Source organism: Ursus americanus, chromosome 2 (genome assembly GCF_024610735.1).
Source record: "Ursus americanus isolate L20-20 chromosome 2, mUrsAme1.1.p, whole genome shotgun sequence".
Classification (NCBI taxonomy): Eukaryota; Metazoa; Chordata; class Mammalia; order Carnivora; family Ursidae; genus Ursus; species Ursus americanus.
The window spans coordinates 7,752,772-7,769,409 of NC_142128.1; the positions used below are offsets into that span (position 1 = coordinate 7,752,772).

Consider the following 16,638-nt stretch of genomic DNA (forward strand, 5'->3'; position numbering starts at 1 on the left):
CTGTATACCACAGGCACTTTAAGCAACTGTTCAGTGTTTGAGGAGGCAGGGTAGGACGGCCATAGTAATGCTACCTCTTCCACGAAGCCCTCCAGATTCCCACACCACCACCACCCTTCCAGGAGAAATGAAAGAAATCTCCTTCTCTCGTATTGGCATAGCACTTGCTATAGCTTTGGGTACTGCTGAGTGACTTCATCAAGACCACAGAAGAGTATAGAAAGGTTACAAGCCTGGGTGTCGCCAGCCTTACCCTCCCTTCTGACCTCCAGAGCCTGCCCTCCTTCCTTGGCCTCCAGTGCCGAGGCTTCGTGGCCTCCAACAATAGCTCCCAAATAAGGATCCCATCTTCCCTCCTCCTCTCTGTCCTGCAGTCAAGGGGTCAGCTCAGACCCCTCCACTTTTTCCCTGGACCCTGATGCCACAGTGAGCTCTCCCTGGGTCACTGTGAACAGGGGGGTGCGTACACGGATAGATACCTAGTAAATCAACTATCATATCTTAACCATAGACTCTAAGTGGTAGGTATAGGAATGTTTGTGGTGATTCCTTCCACTTTTTCTGTGCTTCAAATTTTTCATAAGATATCAGGGGAAGTATCCTTCAACGGTTTCTTTTCGCTTTTTGGATAAAACTCAGAGTCCTTCACGGAGAACATCAGGTCCCCTACAATCTGGCCACTGCTTCCTTCTATAACCGCATCTGCCGGCACTCACATGTCCCCTTCCCATAAACCACCCCAAATTACTTGGAGCCACTGGGAAGAGTTGGGGTATTTCATTCCTCTGTACCCACGGACTTGCTGTTCCCGATTCCCAGAACGTCCTTCCCTGTGTTCCTGCCCCAAACCCCTGTGTGCCCTTCAAACTCATCTCGAGCGATGCCTCCTCCAGGAAGCCTTCACTAAGCCAGATCCAAAGCTCCTCATCTGGTTCCCATGCCTCTCCCCTATCTCAGCAAAGGTCTGTGGCCTGAAGGACCCCACCTAGGACTGGGTTTGTAGCTATGCTGCCTCACCGGAGACCTGGCCCCAGGACTCAGCTCTAATTTCTCCCCTCAGAGGACGTGTCCTCAGGCCGTTCCTCTGCGTGTGTGTGTGTGTGTGTGTGTGTGTGTGTGTGTGTGTGTGTGACAAACACCCTTAACTGGCTGCACGGATCCTGACCTAGATCGGACCGGCCAACCCGGGGAGGCCCACCGAGCCCCAGGGCCTGCAGGAGGGGCCCCGCGGCCAGGGGTGGAGGTCTCCCTCCCGAGGAAGAGGTCCGGGCTGGGGTAGGGAAGAAGGCGGGGCCTGAGGCCGTGCAAGTCGGTGTCCCGGGCTGGGGACGGAAGTTGCTGAAGTACCATTAGTTTCAGTTTTGTTTCTCTCTCAGGCACCCAGCCACAGCGGCGTCCAGGCCTCGGGGGGCCCCCCACTCCCCGTCCTGGAGCCCGGGGTCAGCTCAGGCTTGGTAAGGAGGGCCTGGGAATGCAGATGAAAAAGGAGCTGAGCTGGAGGGAGTGGGGGGAAGGGAGCAGGAGGAAGAGGAAGGGGGAGGGGAGAGACCCGGAAGGCGGGAGGAGAGGAGAGGGTGGGAGGGAGCACCCCACCTTGCCCCACTCTGGGACCAGAGGCCAGACGCTGACCTGGGAGAGACCCCCTCTCCCTCTCTGGCCTTTCCTCCCAGCCTCCACTCCCCAGAAGTTTGGGGGGACTCCCCTCTCCGGCAGTCTCTTCCTGGAGGATTTTGCCACTGTGCTGGCATCAGCGGGGAGTCACAGACGGACCGCACAACTCAGAGGCTTCTAGGAAAGCGGAGGCCCCTTGCAGCAGGACAGGCAAAAAGGCCTCTAGGAGATGAGGCACAGGCCCTGGTGACCCTGAAGTCTAGCAGCTGGAGGGACAGCAGGGCAGCCCCTTCCCCACAACCTTCCTTCCTTCTGCTCCAGAACCCCTATCGAGTTAGTCCAGCAGGAAGTAGGGCCCCCACCACCCCTGATGCTGCTCCCAGGGTCTAGAAGAAGACTGGTGTGTGAGGCTGCAGGAACTGGGGCCGCTTATCCTACCCAAGCTGCCAGGAGTCAAGGTGACTCTGCCCACCTGCCCCTCCCCTGTGTCCTTCCTCTGCCTGCCCCCACCCCAGCAGCTGCCCCCGGCTGGACCTCAGCACTCTTCACACAGGGCTCCTGCCACACTTGCTACAGGCCTGTCAACCCGGGGTGCTAATCATTACCCTGTTCGCTTCCTAAGGCTGGGCTTCTTCGTCTGGTCCTTTCTCAAAGCACAAGGCACCAGGCAAGAAGCGGTTACTTTTGTCCATTCGCCGAATGTATGCACAGAGCTGGGCGGCAACCTAGCTCAAGAGCAAGCGGCCACCAGCCCTGGGAGACCAGAAGATTTCCTGGCCATTCAGGTGAGACCCCCAGACCTGGCGGGGCTTGAGGATGGGGGGAGAGGCAGGACGGCAGGCTGGAGGGACCGTGGAGACACCCACTGCCCTCTGACCCTGACCCCTCGCTTGCAGCATGGTTTCCCAGGGATCCTCGCCCTCCCTCCTGGAAGCCCTGAGCAGCGATTTCCTGGCCTGTAAAATATGCCTGGAGCAGCTTCGTGCCCCCAAAACGTTGCCCTGCCTGCACACCTACTGCCAGGACTGCCTGGCCCAGCTGGCCGACGGTGGCCACCTCCGCTGCCCTGAGTGCCGTGAGACTGTGCCTGTGCCGCCGGCGGGTGTGGCCGCCTTCAAGACCAACTTCTTCGTCAATGGGCTCCTGGATCTGGTGAGGGCCCGCGCTGGCGGAGACCTGCGTGCGGGGAAGCCCGCCTGTGCGCTGTGTCCCCTAATGGGGGGTGCTGGCACCGGGGGGCCGGCCACAGCCCGGTGCCTGGACTGTGCGGATGACCTGTGCCAGGCCTGCGCCGACGGGCACCGCTGCACCCGGCAGACCCACACCCACCGGGTGGTGGACCTGGTGGGCTACAGGGCGGGCTGGTACGACGAGGAGGCCCGGGAGCGCCAGGCGGCCCAGTGCCCCCAGCATCCTGGGGAGGCCCTGCGCTTCCTGTGCCAGCCCTGCTCCCAGCTGCTGTGCCGCGAGTGCCGCCTGGACCCCCACCTGGACCACCCCTGCCTGCCACTGGCCGAGGCCGTGCGTGCCCGGAGGCCCGGCCTAGAGGAGCTGCTGGCGGGTGTGGACAACAACCTGGCTGAGCTCGAGTCGGCGAGGATGGTGGAAAAGGAAGCCTTGGCCCGGCTGCGGGAGCAGGCGGCTAGGGTGGGGACCCAGGTGGAGGAGGTGGCTGAGGGGGTCCTCCGGGCCCTCCTGGCCCAGAAGCAGGAGGTGCTGGGGCAGCTACGGGCCCACGTGGAGGCTGCTGAGGAGGCCGCTCGGGAGAGACTGGGGGAGCTGGAGGGCCGGGAGCAGGTGGCCAGGGCGGCGGCTGCCTTTGCCCGTCGGGTGCTCAGCCTGGGCCGCGAGGCTGAGATACTCTCACTGGAAGGGGCAATTGCCCAGAGGCTCCGGCAGCTGCAGGGTTGCCCCTGGATGCCTGGGCCAGCCCCCTGCCTCCTGCCCCAGCTGGAGCTCCATCCTGGGCTCTTGGACAAGAACTGCCACTTGCTACGACTCTCCTTTGAGGAGCAGCAGCCCCAGAAGGACAGTGGGAAAGGCGAAGCTGAAAGCCAGGGAGGGGATGAACCTCAGAGCCGCAGAGAGGATGGAGCCAAGTCAGAGAGACAAGGTGGAATCCAGCCCCAGAACAGGGATGGAGCCCAGACCCCGAAGGAGAACAGAGCCCAGACACCCCAGGAAGATGGAGCCCAGACCCTGAAGGAGGACAGAGCCAAGACACCCCAGGAAGATGGAGCCCAGACCCCAAAAGAGGGCAGAGCCCAGACACCCCTGGAAGATGAAGGAGCCCAGACCCCGAGGGGCAGCAGATCCAACAAGAAGAGGAAGTTCAAAGGCAGGCTCAAGTCAATTTCCCGGGAGCCCAGCCCAGCACCTGGGCTAAACCTGGAGGGCTCCGGCCTCCTCCCCAGGCCCATTTTTTCCTGCAGCTTCCCTACACGGATGCCCGGAGACAAGCGGTCTCCTCGGATCACAGGGCTCTGTCCCTTCGGCCCCCGGGAGATCCTGGTGGCCGACGAGCAGAACAGGGCACTGAAGCGCTTCTCCCTCAGTGGTGACTATAGGGGCGCGGTGCCCGTCCCTGAGGGCTGCTCCCCGTGCAGCGTGGCTGCCCTGCAGGGGGCAGTGGCCTTCTCAGCTGGCGCCAGGCTCTACCTCATCAGCCCCGATGGCGAGGTGCAGTGGCGCCGGGCCCTAAGCCTCTCCCAGGCCAGCCATGCCGTGGCCGCGATGCCGAGTGGGGACCGGGTGGCCGTCAGTGTGTCGGGCCATGTGGAGGTGTACAACATGGAAGGCAGCCTGGCCACCCGGTTTATCCCAGGGGGCAAGGCTAACAGGGGCCTGCGGGCACTGGTGTTCCTGACCACCAGCCCCCAGGGCAATTTTGTGGGGTCCGATTGGCAGCAGAATAGCGTGGTGGTCTGTGATGGGCTGGGTCAGGTGATTGGGGAGTACCGGGGGCCAGGCCTGCATGGCTGCCAGCCAGGCTCTGTGTCTGTGGATAAGAAAGGCTACATCTTTCTGACCCTTCGTGAGGTCAACAAGGTGGTGATCCTGGATCCAAAGGGGTCACTGCTCGGCGACTTCCTGACAGCCTATCATGGTCTGGAAAAGCCCCGGGTGACCACCATGGTGGACGGCAGACACCTGGTTGTGTCCCTCAGTAATGGGACCATCCATGTCTTCCGGGTCCGCCCTTCTGATAGTTAAAGGGCTAGGACTGGGGAGGGACTGGGGTGGGGGAGGGGAGGGGGAGGACTGTCGGGAGGGACAAGGGAGGCCAGGCTGCCATGGGATGTGGTGGCCAAGGGCATTTTCCCAGAGGGCAGGGGCTGGCAACCTTTCAATGTGAAGTGCCAAACTGCTAACCCCTCTTCGGGTGTGCAGGAATGGGACCAAGAGCAGTGGTGTGACCACAGCTCTCAGAAGCAGAGGAGGAGGGGAGGAGGGCGCCAGGAACTAACCGTGCCTCCTGCTTTTTGTGGGTGACTGTCTGCCTCTGCCGTCACTGCCCTTATAGATGAGGTCTCTGAAATTTGTAAGCTTGTGCTGATTTTCATTCTTCGAAACCATTCCCAATGGAATGGCCCAGGGAGAGTCTGTGTGTGGCGGGGGGGGGGGGGGGGGGGGGAGGGGGCTGGCAGAAGGAATCCTCTGAGCCAAGAAGGGCTCAGGGTATGTCTGTCACGTGCCCTCTGGAAGAGAGCTGAGAACCCAGCTTCCCCTCAGACTGGAACAGGGGGACATGCCAGGTCACAAGAGGCCTGGGATTTTGATACGGCCACAGCCAGGAAGTAGAGGCTCCTCTGGTCATAGTGTCCCCCAGCAAAGTAGAGCGAAAATCTGGCCTTCATTTGGCTGAACTAAAGGGTGAAGGGATTTGCCCTCAGGTAGGCCATTATTGCTGAGGAAAACAACCTCGCCTGAACCCTTGGAGGCCAGGTGTGGGACTGTGGGGCCACAGCAGTTGGAAAACCTGAGAAGTCAGTAGTGGGGCTGGGCTGGGTGGGGGAATGGAATCCACAGGGAAGGATTCCGTCGGAGGTGAGCCGGGACCACCGGTCTCTTGAGTGGACAGGTTGAGCCAGGGGCTGTCGCGAGATGACCAAAGTGAATTTAATGTAGGGATGGTGGACTATGGAATGTTCATGAGAACCAGAGGGATTTTGGACAAGTCCAGAGGGAAAGTGCAGGGCATTCGGAGTGGGGAAAAGAAACCCCTTTCCTGGAGAGGTTATTGCTTGTTCATTGGAGTGATAGGGGAAATAAATAGTCAGTGTCAAGTGGACACATTCAATTATATAAAAACCTCAAACATTTGCACAGCAAAGAATAACGAGAGAAAGGGCAAGGGAAACCAGTTAAGAGGAGGAAACTATGTAGAACTGGGCTGAGTAAGAGCTGAGCCTCCAGTGACCAAGAGATGTACTTGGTTCAAAAGACCAAACAGGCTGGCACCCAGGAGGAAACGCACACAGGCCAGCACCGGAAACTCGAAGTCAACCCCTTGCATTCGCCAAAACTACATTGAAAAAGTATGTCGTGGAGTGGTAGACTCCCGGCGCTATGGAGCGATGCTTTTTGGAAAGCCGTTTGGCAATACTTGACAAAGGTAGAAAGGAATGACTGTACGACTAAGTTATCTCACTTTGGGGAATACATTCTGGGAAAATAATTCAAAAGAAAGAAAGTATTTGCACAGAGATATTTGCGGCCACTTCTGTATCACAGTCATCGGCTGGAAACTGCTCGGCTGTGGGGGACAGCCAAGTAGATTGTGGTCTATTAGGACAATGAGCTATTGCCTTCACGTATGACAACTATGAAAACTATTTCAAAGAATATGATGCTATGTGATGCAATCATAGCAAAAAAAAAAAAGAATTTGGAATTATGATCACATAATGATAGCAACAAGATAAAAGTATGTCTGAATAGTTATCGAGTGGAAATAGGTTCAACATTTGTAAATAGTGATTTGGGAGACTGGGTTCTGGTCCTTTTGTGCTGTTACTCATATATGCACATTTCTACTTCAGTTATTATTGACCATTAAGTAACATGTATGCTTGAATATTTACTTCAAAAACATACACTTCTATAAATGATATTCGAGAATAGCTACTGGATTGGGAAATGAATGTGTCAGGGCAAACGAGACTGTCCGGTTGAAGGAGAGACAGGAGAGGAAGGGCCATCAGAGCAGGGGCCTGTCTGGTGACTGACCAAGGAACCTGCCCTGGGGAGGTATGCAGAGGTCGGGGACTCCTCCGGGGTGATCAGATCATTGTGGAGTATCCACAAGGCAAGGGAAGGTCTTGTTGAGTTCATCCACAAATTGAGACCAACTTGGTGGGAAATCAAGTGGTGTTTCTAGGGAACCAACTAATATCGGGTGAGTTGTATGGGGGTGGGGGTGGGAACAGGGTCTTCTCTTTTTTGCAGCTCTATTTGCAGAGAGCACAGTGATGGCTCATAGTAGGTGCTCAGTGAACGTCTATGAAATGAATTAATATCTAGAAAAAGCACAAGACAGCTGTAAGACTCTTCCCAGAGGTTTCCCACCTCAGATGTCTAAAAACATCTGAGGTTGTCCAAAACCTTAGCTTATGAGAAATCTCTGGTAGGGGGCACTGTGGACACAGGCCACCGTCTGCCTCCCAGGAGGTGGCCCAGCTCTGAGTCACAAAGGAGATGAGACTGGGGTGTCTTGCTTGTGTGTGAAGGGGGACCTGGTGAGTCATAGGCTCTGGGGATCATATACCTTCGGGTTAGAAAAACAGTTTTGCAGAGCTGTGTGGGAACCACGGGAATGTCACCTGGCTGCTGCAGGGACCACATGACTTTCCAGGAAACTATAGGAATCCTGGGAGGCCGGACTTTGGAAGATTGACGGAAGTACTAACTTTTCCTCATTAAGGGGCAGGGGTAGCAAGGCACTGGCAAAAGCTGAAACAGAAGGAAAGTACAGCTTTGAGCATAATTTGGGTGTAAAAATCCCCAGCACCTTAACTGTGACCCAGAAATCCCACTCGGCACCGTGAGAAAGTTCTTTTTTTTTTTAAAGATTTTATTTATTTATGTGACAGAGAGACAGCCAGCGAGAGAGGGGACATAGCAGGGGAAGTGGGAGAGGAAGAAGCAGGCTCCCAGCGGAGGAGCTCGATGTGGGACTCGATCCCGGAACGCCGGGATCACGCCCTGAGCCGAAGGCAGACGCTTAATGACTGCGCCACCCAGGCGCCCCCAAGAGAAAGTTCTTAGTTAAACTAGAGATGTTAAGAAATCAGGAACATCCTGAAACATACATCCCGCTTACAGACACACCGCATTTGACTATGACGGTTAACTTGATCAATCATTCCGTTTCATGTTTGGAACTTCCCAGGTTGTGCATATACTGGTGAGGAAGCATGCTGTTTGGGTAGAGAGGGAATAGAAAACCTCTTCCATAATCTTTGTGTCTACTAAAGGGAAGGGAGTGAGGTAGCAGAGACCTGGGTTGAGCGCCGGCTCCTCCACGAAATAGCGTGTGATCTTGGCTAGCTTCCTCACTTCTCTGAACCTGTTTGTACATCAGTGAAACAGGGATCACAATAGGCACCACGCCCACCTCACGGGGTTGTTTGTGAGTACGGGGTGAGAAGGACGGAGGAGTGCTTTGTGGACCATTAAGCTCGAATCCGAGGTGTGGGTTAGGAGTAAGCTCAACCGACATGCGCTGAACTATCGCGGACTCTTCCGTTGGCGTAAGCCTGTATGGGGGTGTTACATGCACATATCGTGAGGTCAGAGCTCAAGAAGGTCTGGGTAGAGTTGACCTGTTTCTCCTTGGGAGGAGGTGTTTTGTTTTGCTTTGTAGCAGTTATTTGAAGAAGCCATGTGTGTAAGACACAGGAGTAACCGTAGGAGCAGAAGGGACCAATGGCCAGCTTGCTAAGATTCGGTGCTGTTCTTAAAAGCCAGCTGAGAACCAGCTTGTGCTAATGAAGGACTGAGAACCATAGACGCTTAGGAATAAGTCCGAAATGGCAAGCATGGCCGGATCTTTTGATAATTTAGAGGAAATATAATTTGGGAGGGACTAGCTCTCCTGTTATTATAATCTTGTTATTACAGTCTCTATAAAGCCATGTCATTCTAATACACGCTACAGAGATAGAATTCCAGAGGGGTAGAGGTCTGAGCGGGAAGTCAGAAATCTTCCGAGGAAATTGGTGAGGTCGGTGATCTGGGCTGGGCAGGATTCGATAGGTGGGTGCCAACAGCAAGGTGTTTGACCATCTGTCCATGGCAGGACAGCTGACGACTACAGCTATCTTGCAAATGAAGTGGGAGATTGGACAGGGCACAGAGGTCTGCTTCGGTGGGGAAAGCGGTTTTGGACTAGCTGGGGCAGAGAGCTGCCAGGGTGCGCTCAAGAAGATGTTCCTAGCAGAGGAAGATCAAGTTCAGATGCAGGCTTAGGAAAATAGGTAACTTGACTAAAGATAGCAGACCCAGCCTGCCCAGCTGGTTCATGAATATAGTTTAATTAAATGGATCAGGACAGGAGCAAAAATAGGTTTTCCAGGGACCACGGATGGCCTTTGATAGGAGAGTGGAGTAGATACAGTGGGGTCAAGGCAGGACCTCACCTGAAGCCCCAGGTGAGGAGCCTTCGGGACCAGGTAGAGAAGGGCCTGTATATAAAGAGGCGATTAGGACGTTTTGGGGAGATTTGAGAAGACAACCCGACTTGTCTCCGGAGAAGATCTGAACTGGTTGGCTCAGCAGCCAAGAGAGACGGGGTTGAAAACAGAATCGGGACCTCATTACCCATGGTGTCAGCCCAGCAAATTTTTCTTAGTTGTCATGGGCTGAAGAATCCTCACGGGAAGCTTTCATTCCTTTGTGTACTTCCTATCTTTCTTCTATTTCTTAATAAATTCTTTTGAAAAAACGTGAATCTTCTCTTAGATGGATTCATGGCCGTGGGGAACTGTCAACACCAGAGCCCAGAGAGCAAAGGGCCCAGATATCATGACCACCCCTGCTACAGCTCCAAAGATGCCAACGCACAGTCCTTGGGGGACACCGCAGGAGCAGGGCGACCACCACAACCACCATGTGTGGTCCCCCCTAGTCCCCACCACTCCCGCCTATAGACAGAGAGGACCTCTGGGCAGAGATGTGGATCTTCCAGGCTAACCCGTGGTGGGAGCCAGCAGGGGACCTGGCTCAGCAGGACTACACGTGGGCACACTCAGGAGGGATACGATGGCATGAAGGGAGGCAGGCGAGGGGCCCAAGTCAGGGTGGCTGTGCCCACCACTGGTCTCTGCTTGTTCTCTGGTTTGGAGGAACCAAACAGGTATCTGGGGGCCCCTTCTAGCATGCACGGTGGGCCCTGCTGGGCTGGGAGGTATAGGGGCTCTAAGATTGTCTGCCTACTAGCCAACCCCACCCGCTCTGAACTAGTCTCCAGAGCCCCTCGAGGAGCTCCTGCACCCCCTGCTGCCAGCTGTGCCCAGCCGGAAGGGGAAGGAGCTTAATTCACAGAACCTCTGGCCTCCCCGTGGAATACAGATAGAACAGCAGTTACTGAGTGCCCGCCTACCTGTGCTTCCTACCCATCGGCTTCCAGAAGCCTCAACTCCTACAAAGTAGGAATCATTAACATGATTTGACACACAGGGACACCAAAGGGGGTGAGGCCTGCTCGTTATAAGTAGATTCTGACTCCAACCAGCTCGAATCCCAAGCCTGTGTCCCTCTTCCTGCATTCATCAATGACAGCTGAATGGAATGAGATCGGAGGCTCTTTCCTAAGCCCACAAACAAGGCCCTTGTCCCTATAATAGGTCTGGAATCTAGACACAGGAAGGGAAACTCAGAGATAATTCTGAGCATCCCACCGTCTAGTGCTCACTGGTGGGGGTGGGGGTGGGGGGGGAGCAAGATGGAGAAGAAAAGACAGCTGAGGAGAGAATGTTTTGAGCGGCTTGGTGGGGAAGCAGGGGGTGGGGGTCAGGGCCCACCACTGCTGCGGTGACAGCTTGAATAAGAATTCCACAATTCATCATTAAATGACTCAGTCCGGCTTTGGACCGGCGCCTCTCTGAACCCCGGGGAGCATGACTCAGCAGCTGAGGGGGCCGGGCACAGGAGACACAGCCGCGGTCCATGTGAGCGGTGATTGTGGGGAGAACGGCCTGTTCCCAGCTCCAGACCCCAAGGCGGAGCGTCTGCCTCTGCGGTCAGACATACACACGGCCTGGGGTTCCTCGCCATGTGGCCGAGCCTCCTCCCTCAGACCTGGGTCTCTCCTCCTCTGTGGTTGAGAAGGCAGCCCCAGCCCTTTCCCCCATGGCCTTGGGGTCTGCAGCAGGATGCCATGGCCACAGACACTAGGGGCCTCTCTCCCCTGCACTGCGCTGCTGGGGTGAGGCCAGGCTCCCTATAAGGGCAGCAGAGGCCTCACTGTAGGGGCAGGAAGGCGGGCACGTGTCCCAGGCTGGGCAGATGGTCACAGCATCCCTCCTCACTGCTGAGGGCAGGGGAATGGGGCTCTCTGACCTTGATTTTGCTCAATAGTCAACTCAGAAAATGTCTCTTCCTTCTCAGACATAGAGAACTGTCTCCCCTTAACACTAAGGTAGGGACAGTCCATCAACTTACTGGCAGAAAACAGCCAAAGCAAGGTGAGTTGGAACAGCCCCCACCCAGCTAAATCGGGGGGGGGGGGCACAGAGGTTGTAGGTCACCACGCAGGGCACACAGACTCGCTTGTCCCCACCAGTGACCCCAGTCACTTTCTCACCTAGATTATCCACACGCAGCCCCCTCCTCCCCAGGACAAGAAGTTCTGATTCACAGAGAGCATTCCGCGATCGGTGTTCAGTAAATATTTGTTGGCTGAAAGAACAAAGGAGCGAATTGGTGCTGGAACCTCGTCACCGTCCCTCACTTGGGATGCAGCAGTGGGAGGAGCAGGCGACGCCACTGGCCCGGCAGACCCTGCGGTGAAAGAGGGTTATCCCTCCTCCTTAGAAGGGAGGCATGAATAAGAGCAAAGTTATCCAAATTCTGGGGAAAAAAGTAATCCCACTCTGCTGTCCTTTTTCTTTTTCCCCCGGTCCTTCAACCTTCTACGGTACTGTTTCATTTCATTGTTTATCCTGCTTATTACTGTGGACGGTTTGTTTCCTCTCCAGCCCACCCTGTGAAGGATGCGGGTCCCAGGAAAGGGCAGTTCGCCTGTTTTGTGCGCAGGTGTACCCTACGCCTGAAGAACAGTGCCTGGGACATAGTAGAGAATGAATGAATGAAGGAATGAATGAACGCACGCACGCACGCTATCTGTTGAGCATTTCCTCAGAGCCAGGCCTCTCTCCACCTGCTTTGCACTTTACACGTATTATCTCATTTAGTGCTCTCAGTGGTTCTAGGAGGTAGCGATTACTATCATCCCTGGTTTAAAAATGGGGAAGTTGAGGTTGGAAATGACATAACATGGACAAGATCACCGGGAGCTGGGCAAGGGCCTGGGTAGAGGTCAATGACAGCTGTGGCTTGTCTGGGGCCAGCTCTCCATCACTCCCCCTCTGGGAGTGCTGCCCACGAGGCCTTCCAGGGAAGCCACACCCGGCTCATTCAACCCTTCTGGTTGATATTTTTCTTTATCACTCTTCCTACTGACTTCCCCTATCATCCCGTCCCACCCCAAAAGATATTTCTGCCCCGAAACGCAGCACCCCAGTCTCCAGACTTTTCCTGGCAGAACCACAGAGACCTCCTGAGGGCAGAGAAGGGGACTAGGGAGCCCTGGCCCTGCAGAACTGGGGCAGGGCTGTTCCTGTAGCCCGCTCCCTAACACCTCCCTTCCTGCTCTCCCCCAGACTGTGTGGGAGGCTCCCAGCCTCAAGCTCAGGGGAGCCCCCCAGATCACTTTTCTATGGGTTTCCTACTGCTGGGAACTGAACTAGATCACCCCTGCCCACCCCAGGGTGCCAGCACTCCCAGATTCTGTCTCCTCACCGGGGCGGCTCTGCAGGGCCCATGCAGGGGGAGCCAGGCCCCTCACCTCCTGCCTCAGCCCCCAGTCCCCTTCTCTGCCCCCAAGACCCTGTGGTTCTCCTGCCAGGAAGAGCGTGGAAGCTGAGGAGATGCTGTGCTTCAGGACAGAGATATCTTTTGGGGGCGGGACGGGGTGATCGGGGAAGTCGGTAGGAAGAGTGATTAAAAAAAAAAAAACACATCAACCAGAAGGGACAGAGGAAGCAGGGTGGGATTCCCTGGAAGGCCCTGTGGGCAGAACCTCCCCGGGGGAGTGGTGGAGAACTGGCCACAGGAGGCCACAGCTGGCACTGGCTGCTGCACAACCCCTTGCTCCCAAGTGATCTCTAGAGAAAAGAATGGAGACCCAGGAACATCAGGAGCGGTGGGAAGCCTGTGGAGACCTGAGGACACGCATGTCCGTGCTCAGGGAGACACAGCGCTTATGTTTCCATCTAAGGGCTCAGGGAGGCAGCAGGAAAGGAAAGGAAGGAGGCCGAGCTGTCTGAGCAACATCTGGAAGTGGGTCGTCAGGGGAGGCGGGAGCTGGATGGGGGATTGTCAGGGAGAATCTGAGTCCAGATGTTGGAGAAGCAGGACCACGCCTCACGTATGGGTCTCTGCATGTGGCTGGAGCCCAGCACCCTCGCTGGTGTTTGCAGGAGAGAGGGGGTTGTAAACACATGGGGGGAGGCACGCTGGTAGGGTGTTCCCAGGCAGGGCGCCGTGCCGGCTTGCGTCTCATCAAAGAATCAAGACTGGAATTTCCCTGAAGCTCATTTCCTATCATTTAATCCTCAGTCGAGGACCATAGCTGCCAAGTCTGACCCCCAAGGGCAAGTGCTGGTGGCGGGGGGGGGGGGGGGGGGGCAAGGAGCAGAGCCCTCCAGGAATGCCTCCAAGCCCTGTCCACCTCTCCACCCAGAAGCCCCTCTCCTACTACAGAAGGTTATATGCCTTCCCTTCGGGGTCTTTCCTCCTTTCCTCCAAGAAAGGGATTCAGGATGAGGAGAGCCACATTTTACCCCGGCTCTGGCACTCGTCAATGGGTGACCCCCGCATAGATTTCTTTGCTTTGCTTTGCTTTGCTTTTTTCTTTTTTCTTTTTTAAGATTCTATTCATTCATTTCAGAAAGAGACAGAGAGAACACAAGCCAAGGGGAGGGGCAGAAGGAGAGAGAGAAGTAGACTCCCCGAAGAGCAGGGAATCCAACACAGGGCTCCATCCCAGGACACCGAGATCATGACCCGAGCTCACACTTAACCGACTGAGCCAGCCAGGCGCCGCCAACACCACCACCAACCCCCCCTCCCACCCCGCCGCCATAGGTTTCTTAACCTCTCCAGACCTGTTACTTCATCTGTATAATGAATGCAGTGAGATACCGTGGGGCGCCCACATGAAGAAATGAGATATGTAATGGAAACGCACCCAGCCAGTGCCTGGCACACAGGAGATGTCTAGCCAAGTTCATCGTTCCTTCCTCCCCTCACCCCTTGGGACCGTGTGCCTTCTCCCCACACCTTCTGGAGACAAAGCCCCTGGCTCAGCTATTTTCCTCCCACCCCCCAAGCACCAATCAATCAGTCCACCATAGAGAAGGCATTTCCTGGGCCCTGCCTCTAGGGACCAGTGCAAACAGCAAGTGGAAAAACATCAAGGGAAGACATGACCAGCTGGGGAAAGTGGCAGGTCACCAGACTAAGTGACTTTATTTGGACGCGCATCACAGCCCTCCCTGGTTCCCTCCTAATGCGTGTATGCCATGGACACACCCAGCTCAGGGCCAACTAACGGCAACCGGGCGCACAAAGACTAGGGCTGGGAACCGAATACCCGCTTCTTAATTTACTGACAGAGCCACAGACCCCAGGCACCCGGACACGTTTCTCCTGGCAGCTTTAGAATCAAATGGCCAATTATGGGATCAGAACAAGGCCAGGGCATTGGATGATTTCAAGGGCTAGATGATAGGTGGAAGCATCCACACCACCTTGGGACAGCCCAGTCCCACAGCCTGACCCCTGAGGGTTTTGGGACAGAGCACTAACCGTCCTGCACAGCCTAGAGACTGGGCTCCAAGCTGGGTCTCCCTGGAAGCCCCATTCATAAAGAGGGGGAAGTCTCCCCTCTGTTGGCATCTCCCCCCCCCACCACCACCCCAGGCAGAAGACAATGCAGTTAGGTCCCTAAAATGCATTTGCAATCTTATCTGTCCTTCTGAGATTTCACCCAGGTCTCCTTAATTGGATTTGGGATATTTACAGACAGACAGTCTCCTAGGTAATTTCTACAGAGGGCTAATATCCTCTCCTAAACCGTGTTTCTTCCTAATTGAATTCTCAGAAGGCAATGTTAACTTTAAGGTATTTGGCTGTCAGGCCCAAGTCCTGCCCACGTGGGACACAGGGGAGGAAAACGTAGATCCAAACAGTTCCTACCTCTGAATGGCGCACAACCCGGTAGGGAAAACAAAATCAACACGTGCGGTTGAAGAATGATCCAATGTTGAGCAGTGTGTCTGACTGTGTGCGTCTGATCGTACCAGCGTTCAAGTTCACAGGAGAGACAGCTTAGGGTGGCCTGGAGGAGGCTGGAAAGCCTTTGGGGGAAAGGTAGGGTCCAAGCCCTGTTTGGGAGGCTCTGTGAAGGGCTGAGTTACATAAGAACAGCAGGGGAGATGGGTGGTGTAGATGGAGGGGACAAATAGGGCAGAAGAAGATCCTGTCCCCATCATGAAGGCCTTCCCACTTTCCTTCTTTCACCCACTGTTCCTGCCGATCTTCCCCAAACAGGAGCTGGCTTTGTGGAGAAGCCCAGCAGGCCTAGGGAGGCCCCGCAATTAAGACAGATCTGGCAGGTGCCCATCTCCTCAACCACCACCGCCACCCCCGCCACACACACACACACACACACACACACACACACACACACATACACACACACACACACACACACACACACACACATACACATACACACATGCGCGCCACCTAACATCCACTAGCAGGAAAGCCCTGTCCCAGAGGGAGGGCAGGGGAGCCTCTGCCCCAGACCAGAAGCGACAGCCCCGCGCCTTCCACCTGCTGCCTGATTCAGCCCGGAAACCAGCTCATTGTGCCAGACACAACAGGACCTCTTCCCCTTACCTACGGTCCCTTGGGGTTAGCAGAAGTGATAACAGGGAGTTTCCGAGTCAGGGGCTTTCCATCTGGGATCAGCTGTCGCCTCCCACCTTGGCCACCGCCACAGAATACGTGGCATGCTACTTCCTGAAAGGATAAACACTTGAGGACGTAGGTCCCCTGAGCCTGTCCTGAGAGTTCAGTCTACTTGATACATCCAGAGCAGAATGGGTTCCATCAGCACCAGTCTAAAGCAGGAGCTCAGAATAAGAAGTCCCCCCCTCCATTTCCTAGACCCCAAAGCTCTCCTTTTGGTCTCTCTGTAATTCCACTGGTGTCCCCTCTGAAGGAGCAAGACCTTGGAAATGAGACAATTGGACTTCTGCTTCTCCAGAGGGCCCAATCCCTTGCCAGAGCTAGCCGGTGCAGGGCGGAGGGCTCAGGAGGAGGGATAGGTCTCCCCCCACAGAGCCCTGAGCTCCCGGCTACCCTGGCATGACCCACAGAGGCCGTCTGGGTCTGGGGCCAGCCCTCTTGGGTGGTGAGCTGGCAGGCTGGGCTGCACTCTGGGAAAGAGGGAGCATGCCTCAGGGAGCCAGTTGTCGGTCCACGCTGTGAATAACGGGGGCCTCATCACCACCCCAGAGCTGCAGGGGCAGGAGTACCCAGCACAGGGACTGACTAAGAGAGCAGGTCCGGGCGGGTGGGTGACGGGCAGGGAGCAGGGAGGCTCTGCCAGGCACCTACACACAGGGCAAATCCCTCGGCCTGCTCTTTGGTGTTTTTCCTTCCCAGGACCTTCTACCCACATGACTTTGCTTCTCCGGGCTGACATGCCCCACCCCCCACCATGCCCCTCTG

At 55.8% G+C, this 16,638-nt stretch overlaps 1 protein-coding gene across 4 annotated transcripts; it reads left to right on the forward strand.

Annotated features, from left to right (window-relative positions):
• The first annotated feature begins 1,159 nt into the window (after positions 1-1,159).
• TRIM56 (tripartite motif containing 56) lies at positions 1,160-9,562 on the forward strand. Of its 4 annotated transcripts, none has more exons than XM_087867863.1 (3): positions 1,160-1,454; positions 1,671-2,396; positions 2,508-9,562. In XM_087867863.1, exon 3 carries the CDS (start codon positions 2,509-2,511, stop codon positions 4,822-4,824), a length of 2,316 nt encoding a protein of 771 aa, XP_087723989.1. In that variant the 5' UTR covers positions 1,160-1,454; positions 1,671-2,396; position 2,508; the 3' UTR covers positions 4,825-9,562. The 4 variants fall into 4 exon arrangements, with proteins under 4 accessions (XP_087723989.1, XP_045629779.2, XP_045629781.2 ...); XM_045773823.2 differs by having other exon boundaries at positions 2,234-2,396; XM_045773825.2 differs by having other exon boundaries at positions 2,266-2,396.
• The last annotated feature ends 7,076 nt before the right edge of the window (positions 9,563-16,638 follow it).